Consider the following 15,135-nt stretch of genomic DNA (forward strand, 5'->3'; position numbering starts at 1 on the left):
ACAGCAAGGTATTGATTTCTTTAGTTATTAAATTTCAGCACATTTGACAACAAATCTCTTGGCATTCCAGTCCTAAACTTTGAAAATCAATATATTTTAGAAACAATTAAGAAATAAACTTTTTCTTGCAAATTATTTAAAAATAATCTTTTCGTGTACATTTATTTATACCAAATGGGGTTTTTGTATGCGTGTGTGTGAAATTAATGACTCAGTTATTGGAAGGGTGCCAACTTTCTAATGCGCTCTTCAGATTTCTTATAAATGTCCTACTTAGGAGCCTACTCAGCTGGGCTGATCCTACTCAGAAAAGACACAGGAGCAAACCATATAGAAAATAAAAACTTTATTTTTTCAAGTTTATAAGATAGTTCCCATTACATATAACATGGTCAAGGACTCTACAGCCACAAATGCCCGCAGTCACATAAATATATCCAATCAATGCCTTTTCCTGCTAAGTGAGGCATCTGAAGTCCAGAGCGTTGTGTTTTGAGTGGAAGTCATCCATAACGGGATGGCTTCCATCAGTGCATTGGGAACTAGCCAAGGAGGGCTGTCTGACTCAGAGGAGAGGAAGGGACAGAGGGCCTGCTGATTGGAGGTGGGACAGAACTAGATCTTCTCTCATGGTTTAAGATGTTTTAAAACGTCAGAATTCAGATTTGGCTTCTACAGTATACCTGGGGAGTTCTAACTTTGGGATGAAAAAGGAAACCAGTTTAGTGGCAACAAACAGAAGCCTGCCCAGGAGGGGTCCTAACTGGCCCCTTCTGCAGGATTGAGGAGAGACAGTCCCGAGCTCACCACCCGCAGCTTGGACCGTCACTCTCCCAGCAAGAGGGAGAACAAGGCTCCGCCCCTCTACTCCTCTCCCCCATGGTTCAGTGACACTGACACCCATGCAAGGTACTGAACATCTAGGAGCTCCATATGCTACAGGTGGAGCCTGCCAGTGAGATTCTGCTTGGAGCTTTAATGTGAACAAGGTTGTGTGAACTGCGAACGAGCTGTGGCACAAGTCTCCTGGGACACTAGCTTAGCCCCCCGCAACTTGCAGAGCAGAAGACAGGAACCCCCCCAAACCAAATAAAAGCCCAAAGAGGCATTTAAGTCTGGAGCAGGCATCCATTCTCCTGGACACCACCAGCTGCCCCAGGGGCACCAGACAGGGTGATGCTAAGGCACAGTCAGTTTTACATTCGAAAGTAAAGCCTCCTCTAAAACCCAGGACTCACCTGACACTCCACACCCGCTAGTAGAGATGATCAGTCCTAACCATGAAATGTGTAGACCCATCTTACAGAACTCACAGTGGCCAGCGAGGAGAGGGACTCACCATGTGGCTTATTTCATGGGTCCTCTTTCTGGTAAAGAGGCCTTCCCCCTTGACAAAAAGACCCACAGTATCCTGTGGAGCTCAGCCTCCAAGAGCTCTTGGTCCTGCCCACTTCTCTTCCTCTCCAGATCTCTGGGCTGGGGAGGAAGAAAACACAGGGTCAAAGAACAGCACTGTTCCCTGGACAGTTCATTTTGGCAAAGAGGAGCCAGGGAGTTCTCATTTTCTGTCTGCCCTCTAAACAACCAGAAAAGAGCAAAGGTGGCACTGCTCAGAGCTTCCTCCCCTCCTAGCCAATTTCAAGTTCCTTTTGCAAAGATCTAAGCTGTGCAGTCAGAGAAGGAAGGAAAAGGCCCTTGAAAAAGGAGTCTAAGTCATATTCTAGGAATAAAGAGCTTCTCCCAAAGGGCAGGGAGAGGAAAAGTGTGTGTGTGTGTGTGTGTGTGTGTGTGTGTACCTGTGCGCATGATGCGGGTACCGCTTTGCATCCACACAAACCTGATGCACAGCACAAATAGGATGGCCTATGTCCAGGTAAGAAACCCACAGCTAAACTGCCAGTATGGGGAGGGCTTGGGGCCTGGAAGTAAAGACCCACCCCAGAGCTTTCTAAGATCAATTATGAAGCAAGGTGTCTGGGCAACTATGGTGAACCCAGACCAAGAAGGTTCACCTCAGACTATGTATCCCCCGTCCAAAGGAAACAGGCCAAGAGCCAGCTAAGTAATGAGCACTGACTTCAGCTCCTCTCCAAAAACCTCTTCCCTAAAACTGAGTCATGAAGCCCTTTCTCAGTCAGTTCTGAAGGAATGTAGATACAAGCCTTTCTCTGGGTGATCTGGCATTGGAAGGAGTCTGGCCCCTTTGTGCTACATCATCTCTGGAAGTGGCTATGCAGAATCTCTGAGCACAAGCAGTTAACAGTATGGGTTGGTCAAGAATGCCACCACCAAGGACCCAGACTGCTTCTCTCCGAGGTGCTTATATAACCATCTCTCTGTGCAACCTGGGAGAGGCTGAACTTCCTCAGCTCTAGGGAAGTTTATTTCGCCGAGCAGACGCCCAGCTTGGTCTTGGAGGGACGGGGCATCTGCACACACAACTGGGCTAGAAGGATGGGACTAGTGCCTGGGTACCCACCAATCTCCCTGGAGGTCAGGCTGAGAGATGTTCTTGCATTTGGCCCAAGATTAAAGTTTTCAGGCATGGAATAGAGAGTCCACAACCCCATTTAAATCAGGGAAGTCTTTTTGGCTTTCTGGTTTCCCATTTTAGAATGGGATTTGAGAAGCAGGAAGGGTGTTCCATGGGAAAACTTGGTTTGGATCATAGCAATCTGCTCTTCAGTTTCAGGCCAAAATCTGGGTAAATATACGCCCAGAACATCTTCATAGGACTTAAAGGATTCAAAGGAAGTCAAATCCCTTAGCAGTTTTGGCCATAATGTGGTTATGAATCTGTTCTCAGACTTGATTTGACTACTTGGGTCTGAAGCCCAGGAACTGGCCAGAGTGGCATGGAAGTGGATGTGAGGTACAGATGGCAGGAAAGGGGCAGCGGTCCAGCAATGACGACAAAGAATGGGGAAGGCTGGGGGGGAGGGGGCGCATCTGTTGGGGAGGGGTGCTTCTCTGCGGGGGAAAAAAAGGTGGAATCTTCCTGTTTCAAGAGCCAAAGAAGTGGGAATTCCTAAGAAGCTTTAGTTCCTTCTCTCCAGTTTGGAGGTAAGCCTCCTGGGGCATCATCTCTGACTAAGAGTCAAGCTGAAGGCTTATAATTTACTGTCTCAAAGAAGGAGTTTCTAGGATTGTGCCATTTGGTGAAAGGGGAAGAGGGACTGAGGCTTCTAGGATACAGCAAACAGCAAAGCCTAAAGTTAATCAGTGTCCCGTGCCCCCAGCAAACCAGGAGATGGAAGAGTGGCAAGGAAGCCACCTAGAGAGCAGACCAATGGAGCAGCTGAGGAGGTGCTACTGTCACAGAGAGGTATCTCAGATATTTCAGTTATGATTTTCCAAGGAAACATTACATACCCCTTTCCTGCTAGAAAAGAAAAGGGGCAGGAAATCTGCTTCAGAGACCAGACCCTTACCTATAAAAAAACATATACATTCACTGGGAATATGTTCTACAGCTAAGGAGGTTATAAAGACTGCAAGAGATGTTATTATAAAAGTCTGCTGCGTTTTATCCTATCACCACAAGTTAACAGCAGTTCTCAACCTGGTCATGGACACAGAGTGCAACTCTGCCCCAAGAATTTCCTTTTCTTTTTCTTCATTTTTGGAAACAAAATAAAACACAAAACAAAAAACCCAGAAGAATTAAAAGCACTGTAGCTGCGGTGAGTCTATTGTTCTCTCAATCCAACTGTCTCCCGCTCCTGCACGAGGATGAACAAGGCGCTGCAGCTCACTCTTAGCAAAAACAAGCTTCGTCTCTTGTAGCTGTTGGTTTTGATTGTGTGCTCGCCAGCATTCCACGGAGAGAGAGAAAGTTCCCAGTTGGTTCCAGTCTCTAGCTCCCTTCAGGAGGGAAAAGGAGCTCGGGGGAAGGCTCTTCGTTCCAGTTCTTAGAGAAAATCAAGCTCCAAAGCCTGGTGGAGGGACACGAGGTCTCCATGGTTTGTGATCCTCCAGAACGGCATGTTGTGCTGATGGGAGGGGAGGCAGGGAGCTGGTCAACCAACTTCTTTTGAGAGCTTACATTTACCCATCCCTCTTCCTCCCCAGACCTCTCCCCAGAGTACCTGGTAACCCTCTCTACTCCTGCCCACCTGTCATAAGGATCAAGTAAGTCATACGTCTAAGGACTTTGTATACTATAGGACACCTACAAATGTGAGAGATTTTTATTAGGTTTCAGTGGCAACTCTGTTTTTATAAGAGATATATTTGTCCTAGCTACTATAGGAGCCTCAGGATCAAATAAAATGGCCCAATTAAGAAACCAGTATTGATATTACATTTTCTTATGGACAATCAATTTTCTATAAGGTTTAGACCTACAAGGCCCAAATCTTGTCCATGACCAAAATGCAGAACATACAGATCTAAGCAGTAACAATCCCACTATATTATATGATCAGAAGCATGTCTAGAACACTGTGTGCCATTCTAGAAGCCCCATTTTAAAGAAGAGCTGTGACAAATACAAGTATTGGGGAGTTCCCGCCGTGGCTCAGTGGTTAATGAGCTTGACTAGTATCCATGAGGGTGCAGGTTTGAGCCCTGGCCTTGCTCAGTGGGTTAAGGATCCAGCATTTCTTTGAGCTGTGGTTCAGGTCGCAGATGCGGCTCAGATCCTGCGTTGCTATGGCTGTGGTGTAGGCTGGCAGCTACAGCTCCAATTCAGTCCCTAGCCTGGGAACTTCCATGTGCTGTGGGTGCGGCCCCCAAAAGACAAAAGACCAAAAAAAAAAAAAAAAAAAGCTGACTGAGATTGTAATTGTCTTGATCAAACTGGTTATAAGTTACCTGGAATACTGAAGCCCTAGAACACAGTTCTTTTGGCATTGTAGCTCAGTGCTTTTTTAGGTCTGCTGTTGACACATAATATTTAAAAGGCTTTTAATACACAGAAGAGGAAGCAGACTAGTTATGTTGTGCTCAAAAGTGGCTGACACAGACTAGGATGCGAAAGTTAGAGAAATTTTAGTTCAATGCAAGAAGGAATATCCTAACAGCTTGCCTAGCCCCTCAGTGGAACAGGATGCCTGGGACACAGACTCCTCATCCTTAGGTATATACTCAAGCAAGGACTTGAAAGTTTTCTGTTAAAGCAGCTGCAGAAAAGACCCCTCACAGGGAGGAGACTGATCTGGATGGAGCTTGAAGGCATTTTCCAATGGGTATATGCTATGGTAGATGATTATGAGCTTCAGCTTAGAGGCACAATCTCGCCTCATGTCAACTCCTATGACTTGAGTTGTTCTTTCATCTCCCTCACTCCCTTCCCCAGACTGGGAAGCACTGAGGCCTGCGTCTACTAGTATCTTCCCCAGAGAGCAACAAGCACTTCAGAATCAAAGCTTTAGAGGTAACAGGAAAAAAATAAGTCATTGAATTGCTACATAAAGTGGCAAATGAAAACATAATGAGGTAATAATGCCAAGTGATTACCAATCTCAGAGTTTATTAACAGCTGCTGAAGGTTTTGTGTGTTAACTGGATGGAGAAAATCAGAACAGATGGTCCTCAGTTGGCAACCTACTGCCTACAAGTCTAAGAAATAAGGTTGCTAGAAAAAAAGTGGGATAGAGAGGGAAAGAACTTCTGCAGAAGACTCAAAGAGGATAAGTAAATTGTCCAAAGTCACACAGCTAATAAATGGGTGAGATATGAACTATCTGATTTTAGATTCCACAGCTAAAACTTTATTGTTGTTGTTGCTGTGGCACAGAGCAGCTTGATGTGGGATCTCAGTTTCCAGGCCAGGGATTGAACCCAGGCTGCAGCAGTGCGGAGAAAGCACTGAGTCCAAACCACTAGACCATCAGGGAACTCCCCTCCATAACCAAGACTTTTAAAATCTACTGTTTCCGGGGTTAAGAAAGGATGACCTGGAGTTGGGATCTCCAGTGAGGAGGTTAATATCAGAACCATCTTTCTAGGGCGCAGGAGCAGGAAGGACCTTCTCTAAATAAACAAGTCCCAATTGACTGCACTAGTTTTTTAAGGCTCCAAAGCCTGGAAAGGTCCAAATGATTGGCCTCTAGCAGTTAAGTCTCATGCTCCCGAGAAGGAACTGCCCTCTAAGATGAAGGTGCAAAATGGGGCCCACATCAGGTTTAATGATGGGGGCCCTTGAAGGAGGGCTCAAAGATTTTATGATTTTTAGAGTGGTAGAAAGGAAGGGGAAGAGGAGGATGTAACACTTTAAAGGGAAAACTCGGAGTTCCTCTCATGGCGCAGCAGAAATGAATCCAACTAGCAACCATGAGGTTTCGGGTACGATCCCTGGGTTAAGGATCTGGTGTTGCTGTGAGCTGTGGTGTAGGTCACAGACGCGGCTCGGATCTGGCGTTGCTGTGGCTGTGGCATAGGCCAGGAGCTATAGCTCCGATTCGACCCCTAGCCAGGGAACCTCCATATGCTGCAGGTGTGGCCCTAAAAATACAAAAGACCAAAAAAAAAAGGGAAAACTCCACGTGGGGAAAAAGAACGTTTCTTTTTCTTTAAAGTGAGAGAGGAAGAGGAAGAAGGGCAAACACTGTGTGTGCACAACACATTGCTAAGGTTTCTGAGTTTCACCATTTTTCCAATTGCTCAGTGCATTCCCAACACAGATTATTTTCTTTACCATCGTTACCTGTTTGGCTGCAATTTCTTCATCTCGTCCATCTCCAATCACTACGTATGTGACTTTCTTTCCAAACCTTGACACAATTCTCTCGAAGCAGCTCTCCTTACCTGATGAGAAAGAAAAATTTCTTGTTAGGACATTCCTCCCTATCTTTTTTCCAATACCAAAGCAAAGGGCTGCTGTGAGGTTTACCTGCTTGTGCCTAGAGAAAATAGGGCAGCCCATGCGGTTTGCCTGGTGGGGATTAGGGGTGGCAGCTAGAGATCCAGCAGGCCCTCTGCCCAAATAAGGTGGAATTGTGCCATTCATAATGTGTAATTGTGCCATTCATACACCAACAAACTTTCTAGGCACTGTGCTCTCCAGGTTCTTATTTTAACTTTCACACTAAGGACGAAGTCCCTAAGACGTTAGAGTGGGGAGTTTAAATAAAAGCAGAATGAGAGCTGTGCACACTAGCTTCCTCTTCCACAGCTCCTGTACTTTACAGCATACAAGGCAGTTTTCAAGTTATTCTTTCACTTAATTCTCAAAATAATCTGGTGAGATGGGTCCCACCTGCTATTTTAACAGATGAAAATGGATCCAAAGGATTAGTCACTTGTTCCAGATCACAAATAAGCTAGTAGCTAGAATCTGAGCTCCTGACTCCAAGTCTAGGCTCTGGTCATTGTGCTGTGATGAAAGGATGTTTTTTTGGAGAAGAAACTATTAGTTAAAAAAAAAGAAGTGGAAGGCCCTGATTTCTAGTTAGTAATAAGGAACAAAGAGCCATTTCCTTCCAATTCTACATTTCCCAGAAAGTCCTAGGCCTGGGCTTTATGTCTTTCAGGAGGGGAGGAGCCCCAGAGTACCACTGAATATGACAGCAGCATTTGTCACATTTGGAATTTTCTATTACACTGTGTAATTGCAACTGAGATACTGTATCACTGAAACTGACCTTGGGAAATGGCTGATTTAAGTCCACTGAAGATGGTTCTCAGAAGCACGGCAATGTAACAAATTCAAATCCTACCTGGAACCAATACCTAAAACATGCACAGATGATACTGCTATGGCAAAGACACTGTATTTGCATAAATCCGTAAAAAGGAAATTATTTCTCTTCCTCTTCCTTCACCATCTCTTATGCTTTATTTCCCTGCTTCTGCCACTTTCTTCTGAGCAAGGCCCTAACTTTGCTTCTTTTTTTCATTCTGCTCCATTAACCTTCTCATCTTTTCTTCTTGCCAGATTCAGTGACTTAGCACAAGAGTTCCTGTGTGAATAAGAAAAAGTGCCTCTTCCTCAAGCATTTGACTACCATCTGCTGGAAAACTTCTGTAAGAAACATATAAATATACAAATACACAAATCTAAGATGACTACATCATAATGGACAAGAACCTATATATGCATACTCAGAAGGCCTGGCTGGTACATCTGAGCAACTGCAAGTTTATGACATCCCTAGCCCAGGTGGCACCTCAAACCTGGACCAGATGCTGGTTCACTTGGGGCTTCAGTCTCCCACTCTTAATACAAGGTTTGGCTTTGGTACACTTAGGTCCCTCTCAGTGGGGGACAACAGCGTTGTCATGCCTTACATTCACATCAGGCATTCAACTGATGTTTGCTAAGTAAATACACATTAATTTCATGGGGATGATTCAGGGGATGACTTTAGTCCACGTTTTGAGCCTCAATTTAAACATTAAATAATTCAACAAATAACGAATTCTTAGTATGTTCTTACTAAGTGTTAAAGGGTTTTCGCTAATTGCATTCTAACTGTTACATCCGTACAACCTAAGCCAACTTCTGCCAGACCTGCAGTCTAATTTATGATCTACAGGAAAAATGTGTAAGTCAGTAGGATTTAGGGGGCGGGTGGCACGCACCATGGCATGTGGAAGTTCCCAGGCCAGGGACTGAATCCAGGCAGCAGCTTCAACCTACGCCATAGTTGTGACAATGCCAGATCCTTAACCCACTGCACCTAGCCGGGACCAAACTTACGTTGCTACAGAGACAACACCGGATCCTTAACCCACTGCGCCACAACAGGAACTCCAGTCAGTAGGATTTTAGAATTTTCTCCTAAGACCTAATAAAGGGAATGTCTCATATTCAGAGGACAGAGACACAGAGATGTTTTCATTGTCCTGGGCTGCAATGGTCAAGGATGAAAAACAACTAGGAATGTCTCTTCTAAAAGGATTAAGAGACTGACAGAGTTATTAACAGCTTAGAGTAAAGAGGTAGCTACCTGAAAAAATAATGCCAACATAGTTGGTAAATACACTTTTTCCATTTTATAATTTATAATAATTCCAATATAATACTTCTTCCACTTTATACTTTCAAAACAGTCCTGGAGATGTTCAAAAGGATGAGCCAATGACTAGCCAGCTTACCAAATGTCAAACAATTAAAGCTGTAACTGGCAAGATCAATCACGCCTTTGGAGAATATTAGGTTCCTGGGTTTCTTCTGTCAGAAACATTTCTGACATTTTCAGAAATGATTTTGAGAATTTTCTTTCATGTCCAGACCAATTCTTTTTTTGGTATTTTTATGGCCTCACCTGCAGCATATGGAAGTTCCCAGACTAGGGGTCAAATCGGAGCTACACCACAGCCACATCGATGCAGGATCCGAGCCACGTCTGTGACTTACAGCACAGCTCACAGCAATGCCAGATCTCTGACCCACTAAGTGAGGCCAGGGATTGAACCCATATCCTCATGGATGCTAGTCAGATTCATTTCCTCTGTGCCACAACAGGAACTCCAGATCAGTTTTTGTTTTCAATACTATTTTAGGAGTCTCTTAAATGAGATCCCCATTACTTTAAGGTAATACAGACATTTTCCTATATTTTCTTCTAAAAATTAAAATTTTGCATTTCATGTTAAATTGTTTATCCACCTGGAATTTATTTTTGCAAATAGGATAAAGAAGGAATACAATTCTGCATTTTCTTCCATATGGATAGTCCAATTATCATAACACCACTTGACTGAAGGTAAAGTTCCATAAGGATAGAGGATTTTGTTACTGCTATATTCCTAGTGCCTTGGGAATGCCTGACAGTTTTTTTTTTTGTCTTTTCTAGGGCCGCACCCGCAGCATATGGAGATTCCCAGGCTAGGGGTCAAATCGGAGCTGCAGCTGCTGGCCTAGGCCACAGCCACAGCCACGCAGGATCTGAGCCGAGTCTGCGACCCACACCACAGCTCACGACAATGCCGGATCCTTAACCCACTAAGCGAGGCCAGGGATCGAACCCGCAACCTCATGGTTCCTAGTCGGATTCGTTTCTGCTGCGCCACAACGGGAACTCCTGATACTTTTAATTTAGTAGATTAACAAATGAATAACCACAGTTCATCTTCAAACTAGAACCCTCTCCTTAGTCATAACAGGGAAGCCGGAACTGCAGGCACAGACTCTAGGGTCTGGAGGGGCAAGGAGATGGTTGTCATATTTTTCTTCTCCTAGACCACGTAGAGCACTGTGGATTAGAGGGAGATGTTCTGCCGCCTTATTAGTGGAACAAGTTGTATAAACCTAGTGCCAATTAGTTAATCAATTCAGCAAATATTTATTAAGTACCTACTATTTCATACCCTTAGTACTGAATACATTTTTAGGGGATAAAAATTATCTTTACATACACAATCTCATTTGATTTTCAAAACCTCTCTGGTAGTTTCTCATTTTTACACGAGAAAACTGAGGCTTGGGAGATACTGTAATTTCCCTAAGAGCTAATATGCAGAGGAATTACAATCTATCTTAGTCCTTAGTTTTGTTTCTTTATTTTCAAAAATTGCGGTAAAAAACACATAACATAAAATTTACCATCCTAACCATATTAAAATGTATGTTTCAGTAATATTAGGTAAATTCACATTGTTGTGCAACAGTTCTCCAAAACTTTTCATCCTGCAAAACTGAAATTCCCTACCCATTAAGCAACAATGTGGTATTTCCCCTCCCAAGCTCCTGTTAACCATCATTCTACTTTCTGTTTCTATGAATTTGACTTCTCTAGGTACCTTATATATGTGCAAACATACAGTATTTTTTTTTCCCTCCTTGGCTGCACCTGCAGCATGCAAAAGTTCCCAGGTCAAGGACAGAACCTGTGCCATAGCAGTGACAATGCCAGATCCTTAATTTTGATAGGCCACCCGGGAACTTCTGTCTTTTTGTGATTGGCTTACGTTGCTTAGTATAACGTCTTTGAGGTTCATACACGTGGTAGCACATGACAGGACTTCCTTCCCTTTTAAGGTTGAATTATATCCTACTGTACATATAGATCACATTTTGTTTATCTATTCATCTGATAGACATCTGGGTTGTTTCCACCTCTTACCTATTGTGAATAATGCTGCTATGAACATAAGTATGTAAATATTTCTTTGAGATCTGCTCTCTCTTTTTTTTTTCCAACTCTTTTGATATACACCCAGAAATGAGACTGCTAGATCATATGATAGTTCTATTTTTTAACTTTTTGAGGAACTGTGTCACTGTTTCCCACAGTAGTTGTACACTTTACAATACCACCAGAAGTCCAAAAGGGCTCCAAATTCTCCATATCCTCACCAACACTTGATTTTTTCCTTTCTTTTTGGATAACAGCCATCCTAATAGGTGTGAGGGATTTAACCATTTTTAAGTATACAGCTTAGTCCTTGATTTTCAATCCAGTGCTTTTTGATTACACTAGACTGCAGTGCTCTCTCTGAAAGAAAAAACTGAAACAAGGCAAAAGTAGATTTCTAAATTAGATATCACGTTCTTTTAAATATTGTAAAAGAAAAGAGTATGACCAATTTTAAGTCCAACAGGCCTAGATTTAAATCCTATTTATTAACTTGCCAGCTGTGAAGTCCTGAACAAGCTACGAAACTGCTGAGCTGAACTAGCTCATGGGGAGTATCAGAGGAAGAGTGCTGTGAGGATTACAGATAACACAAAGTGTCTAACAGGGGGACTGGTAAATACTAAGCACATCCTAAGAAGGAAGTAACATTGCTTAGGCCAGTGACAAGAAATACAATAGAAACCATACCAATTTTGGTAGCACTGTAGATGTTTTCAATAGGAAATATTTCTCCTAGTCCGTACAGAAGAACCTTGGCCAGGGCTGGAACCAGCTGGGTTGTAGTGATTAGCACATTCACACAATTCTTTCTAGAAGGGAGAAAGAGGGAAAATAAAAGAAAAAAGGTGAAATCAAACCAACCTGGGAACAAGAATTCCAACAGGTCTTCTCTGTAGGATCTAACATGTGAAAAACTAGCCTCAAAGTCCCTGGTATGATATGTTCTGTGCCAATGTTCAGTTATTGCTCTGATTATATTAAAGGACAGATTTTACAATGGACACAGAGCAGCAACTTGATTCTCAGCTCACTTCCCTTCTGACCATTCTAGCTCACTGAATTGTTAGCAAATACCACCAATCCATATCATTAATAGCACACTCTAGAAAGCAAGCAGGGCTTTCGGTTACAGTGCCATTTCATCTGAGTGTAACTCAGCCATTAAATGAGATATGATTTAAGTCCTCTCCGATCTTCAGATCTTCACACAATAGCAACGTAAATTCTAGAATACACATCGTTTTCACAAATCCTTTACTTTCACAGATATCTACCCCATGGTGTCAATTTACTGTACTAGGTAGTGAATCTGAATTCCTGCTTCAAGGGAGGGATGAATAAGGGTATGTATTTCTCATTCTTTTTTTTTGTCTTTTTTTGCCTTTTCTTGAGCCACTCCTGTGGCATATGGAGGTTCCCAGGCTAGGGGTCGAATCGGAGCTGTAGCCACTGGCCTACGCCAGAGCCACAGCAACGCGGGATCCGAGCCACGTCTGCAACCTACACCACAGCTCATGGCAACGCTGGATCGTTAACCCACTGAGCAGGGGCAGGGACCGAACCCGCAACCTCATGGTTCCTAGTCAGATTCGTTAACCAACCACTGCGCCACGATGGGAACTCCTGTATTTCTCATTCTAAGCTTCAAGCTAAAAACTCCTTAATTCGCTTTTTTTTTTTTTTTTTTTTAATTTTTGTCTTTTTAGGGCTGTACCTGTAGCATATGGAGGTTCCCAGGCTAGAGGCTGAGTCGAAGCTGTAGCTACCGGCCTACCCCAGAGCCATAGCAATGCCAGATCCAGGCTGTGTCTGTGACCTACACCACAGCTCACAGCAATGCCAGATCCTTAACCCACCGAGCAGGGCCAGGGATTGAACCTGCATCCTCATGGATGCTAGTCAGATTCGTTTCCACTGAGCCTCGATGGGAACTCCTCTCCTTAATTTGCTTGATGTACTCCCTTTTCTTTTGAATCCTGCCTTCCTGAGTAGGTTTAGGTACATTTCGTTAGAGCTTCCTATACTCAGGATAATTGTGGTATGTCTCCTACATGTATTCTTTGATGTCACCAGGCCCACCCACTTCCTGGGCTGGAGATTCTAGGTCATTGAATATAATTTTGTGAGCAAAAAGAGAAAAGAAAAAGGCTTTCAAAACTGTAAGGTGTGCCAGTAAGAGTAAAATGACCCTGCCTCCCTAACCTAATACTTCCCAGCATCATCTGAACTCCTCTCACCCTGTCCCTATTTTATTAGGGAATGACCTACCCTGGACTGGCGTAAGAGAGAGCATATCCCTGAGAGGATAAGACCTAAAAGAATAATTTCCATACCTGGACTGGATGAGAAGTAAGGACTTTAACGCAGTTCCTAACCAGGAATCTGTTAAAACTTCAATTTCTGCTCTTAGTCTCTGCAGTGCTTCCTTTCTCTGTGGACTGAGGAGACCTTTAGGAATAAAAGTAGACACATTCATTATCTAACAACACATCTTTGCAAGGATGCAACTTCTAAATTCAATTTAGAAATAGTGGCGAGTAACTGACATACACTAATACACTCTCTCCTTGGTAAAACCCCAGAGCAGCCTACTCAAAATACCTTTCTTTCTTTCTTTTTTTTTTTTGCTATTTCTTGGGCCGCTTCCACGGCATATGGAGATTCCCAGGCTAGGGGTTGAATCAGAGCTGTAGCCACCAGTCTACTCCAGAGCCACAGCAACACCAGATCCGAGCCGCGTCTGCAACCTACACCACAGCTCACGGCAACGCTGGATCGTTAACCCACTGAGCAAGGCCAGGGACCGAACCCGCAACCTCATGGTTCCTAGTCGGATTCGTTAACCACTGTGCCACGACGGGAACTCCAAAACACCTTTCTGATTTTTTTCATCAGAACATTCTGCGAGGGGGGTAGAACCACACCAACGAAATCAGCAGACAGAAACCTTGTGATTAGGTTCTGACACAAAACAAGCTCTTTCTTTCATCTCCAATCAGTGATAAAATTTGCAGACTGATGGATTACACTTTCTTTTTTTTCTTTTTTTGTGGCCCCTGTGGCTTACAGAGTCCCTGGGCCAGGGTTGAGATCTGAGTTGTAGTTTTGGCAATACCAGGTCCTTAATCCGCTGTGCTGGCCTGGGGATCGAACCTGCGTCCCAGGGCTCCCAAGATGCTGCCGATCCCATTGCACCACAACTCCAGATGGACCATACTATCAATAGCACTACCTTAGATGTGACATTAAGAACCAAAGTGGGGAAAAATTATAGATGGAAAAGTCTGCAGCAATTCCAATGTCTCTCTAAAGAAACCAAAGTCCAGGGAGGAAACGGGGCTGCTTAAGAATCCACACCCAGCTAGTGTTCTCAGAAGTCTCTGCACTATCAGACACTGGGGACTGTGCTTTCACCCCCTTTAGAACTTGTGAACCTGAGGTTCCAGGTTGACTCTGAATGTCATTTATTTGTGCTGTACTTCTCAAACAACTCCAGCTGATAAGAGACTGAAACACTGCTGTAAGATCATATCATTAAGCACAAACATAAAGGAATTCATCTAATGGGAGCATGTTACCAGAGAGTTATAATATTTAAATAATAAATATGGCTCTGGGAATTCCCGTCGTGGCGCAGTGGTTAACGAATCCGACCATGTGGTTGCGGGTTCCATCCCTGGCCTTACTCAGTGGGTTAAGGATCTGGCGCTGCCATGAGCTGTGGTGTAGGTTGCAGACTTGGCTTGGATCCCGCATTGCTGTGGCTCTGGTGTAGGCCAGCGGCTACAGCTCCAATGAGACCCCTAGCCTGGGAACCTCCATATGCCAAGGGAGCGGCCCTAGAAAAGGCAAAAAGACAAAAATAAATAAATAAATAAATAAGGCTCCGAATTTTCTGTAATGGAGGCAAAAAGAGAAATCCTATATTCTACTACCAATACGCTATAAAAACAAGTCATTTCTATGAGTAGAACTGTATATGTTTGTTTTCAAATGGATGGTTTCACAAAGCATGCCCAGAATTAGATGACTCAACATTTCTGATAAAACAAAAACCAAACCAGTATCCATTTATCATGTCTGACATATACATAAGCACACATGTCAA

At 43.5% G+C, this 15,135-nt stretch overlaps 1 protein-coding gene across 2 annotated transcripts in view; it reads right to left on the reverse strand.

Moving 5' to 3' along the window:
• Positions 1-331: 331 nt before the first annotated feature.
• The window catches only part of EYA3 (EYA transcriptional coactivator and phosphatase 3), a 92,817-nt gene continuing 78,013 nt past the window's right edge, over positions 332-15,135 (reverse strand). For both annotated transcript variants that reach the window (XM_047792852.1, XM_047792851.1), the window contains 4 exons: positions 13,361-13,475; positions 11,715-11,836; positions 6,650-6,750; positions 332-3,992 (listed from right to left, as the gene is read on the reverse strand). In XM_047792852.1, coding sequence (XP_047648808.1) covers positions 3,912-3,992; positions 6,650-6,750; positions 11,715-11,836; positions 13,361-13,475 — 419 coding nt within the window. In that variant the 3' untranslated portion in view covers positions 332-3,911. The remainder of the gene's footprint in view (positions 3,993-6,649; positions 6,751-11,714; positions 11,837-13,360; positions 13,476-15,135) is intronic.

This window comes from Phacochoerus africanus, chromosome 8 (assembly GCF_016906955.1).
Source record: "Phacochoerus africanus isolate WHEZ1 chromosome 8, ROS_Pafr_v1, whole genome shotgun sequence".
Lineage (NCBI taxonomy): Eukaryota > Metazoa > Chordata > Mammalia > Artiodactyla > Suidae > Phacochoerus > Phacochoerus africanus.